The sequence below is a fragment of the Arachis stenosperma genome, chromosome 4, assembly GCF_014773155.1.
Source record: "Arachis stenosperma cultivar V10309 chromosome 4, arast.V10309.gnm1.PFL2, whole genome shotgun sequence".
Taxonomy (NCBI): domain Eukaryota; kingdom Viridiplantae; phylum Streptophyta; class Magnoliopsida; order Fabales; family Fabaceae; genus Arachis; species Arachis stenosperma.
Window position 1 is genome coordinate 62,780,559 of NC_080380.1, and position 5,300 is coordinate 62,785,858.

The window sequence follows — 5,300 nt, forward strand, 5'->3', positions numbered from 1 at the left end:
TGTTCCTTCCATTTTTTGCAAGCTTTCTTTCCATCCTCTACGCCATTCCTACCCTGTTGAGTCTGAAAACACTAAACACATGGATCACGGCATCGAATGGTACGAGAGGACATTAAAAATACACAATTTGAAAGCTTAGGGAACAGGTTTTCAATCAAAGAGCATAATTAGGAAGGAATTATAAACTTATGCAAATAGTATGAATAAGTGAATAAAGAGTTATCAAAAACCACTCAAATTAGTACCAAATAACCACAAAATAGTGGTTTATCAAACTTCCCACACTTAAACATTAGCATGTCCTCATGCTTAGCTCAAGGAGATAAAATAAATGAGTAGGGAAAAATAAGACTTATGCAATGCAATGCAACCTATGTATGAATGCAACTATATGCTAAGATGATTTGTGTCTACTTAGTTAAAAGCAAATAAGTTCTTCAAGACAAACATAAATCAAATTCCACTAATTCAAATTATATAATAAAAAACAATTAAACTTGTAAGAAGATAGCTCATAAAAGTAGGGAACATAGAATCAAGCATTGAACCCTCACTGATAGTGTATATGCACTCTAGCACTCAAGTGTATAGGGTAATCACTTTACTCTTCTCTAGTCATGCTTTCTAAACTTTGTTCTTCACCTAACCAATCAACAAGTATTTAATGTACCAATACAAACATCATGAGCTCTTTTCAAGGTTGTAATGGTGCCAAGGTAAGGGTAAGGACATATGTATGGCTAAGTGAGCTATAAATTAAATCCTTGACTAACATAAGCTCTCACAAAAACACACACATGCTCTATATAATTTCTAAATTCATGCCTAGCTACCCATAAATTTCCACTTTTGCATTACATACTCATGCACTAACCTTTCTTTTAATTTGTATCACATGTGCATTGATTTTTTCATCAACTTAACATTGGGGTGATTTTGTCCCCTTATTTACTCATTTATTTAATTATTTGAATTTTTTATGGGAAAATAAACATAACTTATCGATGCACATGGATTTTTAATTTTCCTGGTCTCACATGAGTGGGTACCCAAATTCCCAATATTTAATCAAAATGAGAACACAACACATTCCCTTATTAACCCATGTTCCCACAGTTTTCCCACACTTAGTTGATACACAATCTCTAACTTAAGCTAACCAAAGATTCAATTTAGGGTGATTAATTTATTTTTCTGCTTAGGGCTAGTGATGTGGTAAAATATAAAACAAGGGGGATTAAAAAGGCTCAACGTGGCTAACAAAGGTGATTTAAAAGGGTGGGCTTATTTTTGGGATAAGTGAGCAAAAAATAATTAATGACCTCAATCATATGCATACATTTAAATACATTAAACAGTGGACATCTAGTATGGAACAAAATATAGATTACAATCATAGAGAAGTAAACACACAAGAATAAAATTTTTATGGTTAAATAATGTAACCATGTAAATAAGCTCAAATATCACGGGTTGTGTGTTCTTTAGCTATCATTTTATGTTCCAAATACAACCTCAAACAAGTTTTAACACAAAAATATTTTTAATTTAAATTAGTGAAATTTTTCAAAAATAGGGTCTTAAAAAGAAACTTAATATTTTTCAACAATTAGAACATGCATGCAAGTACCTATTATTATGCAATTTATCCTATTCTAACAAAAGAAAAATAAATATCCTATTGATGTTTAAGAAAGAGAAGTTACCTCCGGAAGTCAGGTACTGACCGACCTCCCCACACTTAAAGCTTGGCACCATCCTCGGTGCCATCAGTCAAGAACAAAGGGGGCTGGTAGTAGTGTCTCCACAAGTGGGACCGTCATGGTTCTCTGTGCTAGTAAAAGAAGGGGAGTCCGGATCTTCCTCAGGTGGGTGGTTGCCAACAAGCAGCTCCTTGAGGTATGTAAATACACGCTTGTTACGACACTCCCTTTGTTTTCCTTGCCGGTCTAGCCAGACCAATCTCTCAAGTATCTGATGGAGTAGTTGGTTTGTTGGAGGTGCTTGTGATGTGGAAGGAGAAGGAATATCTTTGGCCGATTCTGCAGGCTGCCTAGTCGTGGCTACTGGAGGTCTGATGTACTTCCCGTTAGGGATGTACTGATCATCCTGTGGAATCATGGCCTTGGTGTCCCCAGCTCTGTAGGAGACTCCAGCTGCTGAGACCAGATCTAAAACTAATACGGGAAAAGGTAGGTTGCTCGCAATCTGCACGTGTCCCATAGCATGCCGAAGGTGTCTTGGTAAATTGAGAGGCTGGTCTGTAAGGATACACCAGAGTAGAAGGAGGACTCGTGAGTGATCGGAAAAACGTAGTAGGGACATAATCTGCAACCACACTCGAGCCTCCAAGGTAAGTGCTGAAGCCAATATCCCTTTAGGTCAGGAACGATGGTATCCATAGAACCATCGGCTGCCAGGTTGTGCTAAGTCTGAGAACAGTGTCCCAGTCAAATTTGTATGTCTGGCGTTGGAAAGTGACTTCTTGAAATGCGTCCAATCCTTCAGGGGCAGGGGGAAGATCTAAAGCTCGCTGAATGGCTTCTTCAGTTATGGGGACTTGCTTCTGACGGATGTAGAAAGACTGCAGTTTTGGCATGTGAAAATTAGAGTAGAATTCAACTACCCATGATAGATTAAGCTGTCGTGGCTGTCTTCGTAAGAATCCCCATTATCTTCGCTCAATGCGGGGTTCAAAAAATTCAACAATGTAGGTCGGGAGGATTAGTAGGTACTCATTGTTATAGTTTCGCTCAGTCAATATGGGGAACATCTGCTCACAGTAGCAGTTAGTGAACCATGTAGTGTCCCTTGCTGGAAAGGCTTTCATTTTTTCATCAACCTTGATGATCCTCTTGATTCACTTTGTTGAAGGCTTTACTACTTTTGAGGAAGGTTCCGCAGCTAGTGCTCTTCTTGTTCCTTTCCTTGCTGGTGGTTTGGGAGTGGCTTTCTCTTTACCCTTCTTGGTGGCCATCCTGGAAAAGGAAAAGGAAAGTAGCATGTAAAGCTAAGGATTTGAGCAAGGAAGAGAGCAGTTGAAGTGATAATCATTGGACGGTAAAGAAGGATATCGTTAACACATGGTCGCGACTACATGTGATAAGTGCATCAATGGAAATATAGCAAGTGCATGTTATGGCAAGTAGATGCAAGGTGTTTATTGGCATGCCAGCAAAGGCATGAGTAGCATAAATCAAACATTAATTGCCCAATTTGATTATCAAGTGTTTCAAACTAACAATCTGTTTGTATTGACAATTATATTTAATCAATAATATATGAAAAGGGATTTTGTGAAAAATAGGCATTAAAGTAGTAGGATAGAATGATTTAAAAAGAATGCATAATGCCATACGGGCTTTTTCACAAACATTTAGCATGCGTGGTAAAAATGTTATTGAAAGCATTAAATTAAACATGCAAGCAACCCTTTTATGAAGTAATATTAATTGTCAAGCAATTCATCGATACACTCACAAGCAAAATATAGAAGAAAACAATCACCCAATTAAATTTCTAACACCAATAAAAAGAAAAAGAAAAGAAAAAGAAAGCATAGATAATGAAAGTAAAAAGAAAAAAGAAGAAGAGAACATAAATAAAAATTAATAATGGAAAAGTAAAAAGGGAAGAAGAAATGAAAAGAACCTTGATGATAAATGTGAAAAATGAGGGAGAAAGTAAAAAGTAAGAGGGAATAAAGAAGAAAGAAGGGGGAAGAAAAAAGTAAGGAGGGATAAGAAAGAATTAGGATTAGGGAAGAAAAGATAGAAATTATGGCGTTGATCTGGATAACTGTGCGGTGCAAGCGACGCAGACGCGTGGAGCACGTGTTCGCGTGGGTTGTGATATTTTCAAGTGACGCGTACGCTTAGGTGTCGTGCACACGTGACCTGAATTGTGCTATTGGTGAGAAAGCAGCTTCGCGCACACACAACTCTCGGTTTCATACGCTCATTGCCAAAATTTAGGGTGACGCGGGCGCGTGAGGGACACGCACGCGTGAATGGCCTTATGTTGAAAAATTGCGCGAACGCGTGGATGAGGCATACGCGTGATGGGTTTTGTACTTCCAGCACAACGCTAGCCCCATTCCATCATAACTCTATGCCATACACCTATTTACGTCGAGTTCGTAGGGTCACACGTGCGCGTTCGTCAGGGATGCGTTTGCGTGGGCGTCTTTGTGATTACGGCACGCCTCCAGCCAAGCTCCTGCATAACTCTCTACTTCTTTTCTTCTTTATTTCAAAAGCACATATGACGCGTACGCGTCAGCGACGCTTGTGCGTCGCGTGCTTCTTTTTTTATGCAGAATGCAGAATGCAGACTATATGAAATGCTAATAGGAAGAGTTACTAAAAAGAAAGCTAAGGAAAGAAAGAACGATCATACCATGGTGGATTGACTCCCACCCAACACTTTTCTTTAACGTCCTTAAGTTGGACGGTCCACTAGCTCAGTCTTCTACTGTGGATGGATCCTCTAAGAGGAAGATCTCCAGCTCCTTACTTTTCTTCATCTGCTCACCGTGATATAGCTTAAGGCGATGTCCATTTACCTTGATGAATTTAGGGCTCGAAGGATGACTTAGGTGAAAGACTTCGTATGGCTCTGCCTTCTCTACTCTATAGGGGCCTTCCCATCTTGATCTCAGCTTGCCTGGCATGAGCCGTAGTCTGGTGTTATAGAGGAGAACTAATTCCCCTGGTCTGAACTCTCTCCTTTTAATGTGCTTGTCATGCACGACCTTCATCTTCTCTTTGTATCGCCTGGAGTTGTCATATGTTTCTAGGCGAAGGTTCTCTAATTCTTGTAGCTGCATCTTCCATTCAGCTCCGGCCTTCTCAAATCCCATGTTGATCTCTCTCACCTCCCAGAATGCTTTGTGTTCTACCTCTACTGGGAGGTGACATGCTTTTCCATAAACTAAGCGGAAGGGGCTCATCCCTATAGGTGTCTTGTATGCTGCCCGCTATGCCCAAAGTGCATCTTGTAGCCTAGTGCTCCAGTCATTCCTTTGAGGCTTGACTATCTTTTCCAAGATATGCTTTATCTCTCTGTTAGACACCTTCGCTTGGCCATTAGTCTGCGGGTGGTAGGCTGTTGCGATCTTGTGAAGGATTCCATGCTTATTCAGTAGAGCGATCAGTCTCCTGTTACAGAAATGGGTGCCTTGATCGCTCACGATTGCTCGTGGTGATCCAAAGCGACAGATAATATGGTTTCTAACAAAGGAGACAACAGTGTTAGCATCATCAGCACGGGTAGGAATTACTTCCACCCACTTAGAAACA

The 5,300-nt window shown here is 39.9% G+C and overlaps 1 protein-coding gene across 1 annotated transcript; it reads right to left on the bottom strand.

The window, feature by feature from the left end:
* Positions 1-2,377: 2,377 nt before the first annotated feature.
* Positions 2,378-4,861, bottom strand: LOC130975039 (uncharacterized). Its single transcript, XM_057899873.1, has 2 exons — positions 4,565-4,861; positions 2,378-2,584 (listed from the first exon to the last, which is right to left on the bottom strand). Exons 1-2 carry the CDS (start codon positions 4,859-4,861, stop codon positions 2,378-2,380), a joined length of 504 nt encoding a protein of 167 aa, XP_057755856.1.
* Between the last annotated feature and the right edge of the window lie 439 nt (positions 4,862-5,300).

Coding starts and splice junctions, on each gene's coding strand:
- LOC130975039 (XM_057899873.1), bottom strand. CDS start 4,861: ATGGGATTTGAGAAGGCCGGAGCTGAATGGAAGATGCAGCTACAAGAA. Junction 2,585..4,564: donor CGAGCCCTAAATTCATCAAG/GTAAATGGACAT, acceptor CCAAAACTGCAG/TCTTTCTACATCCGTCAGAA.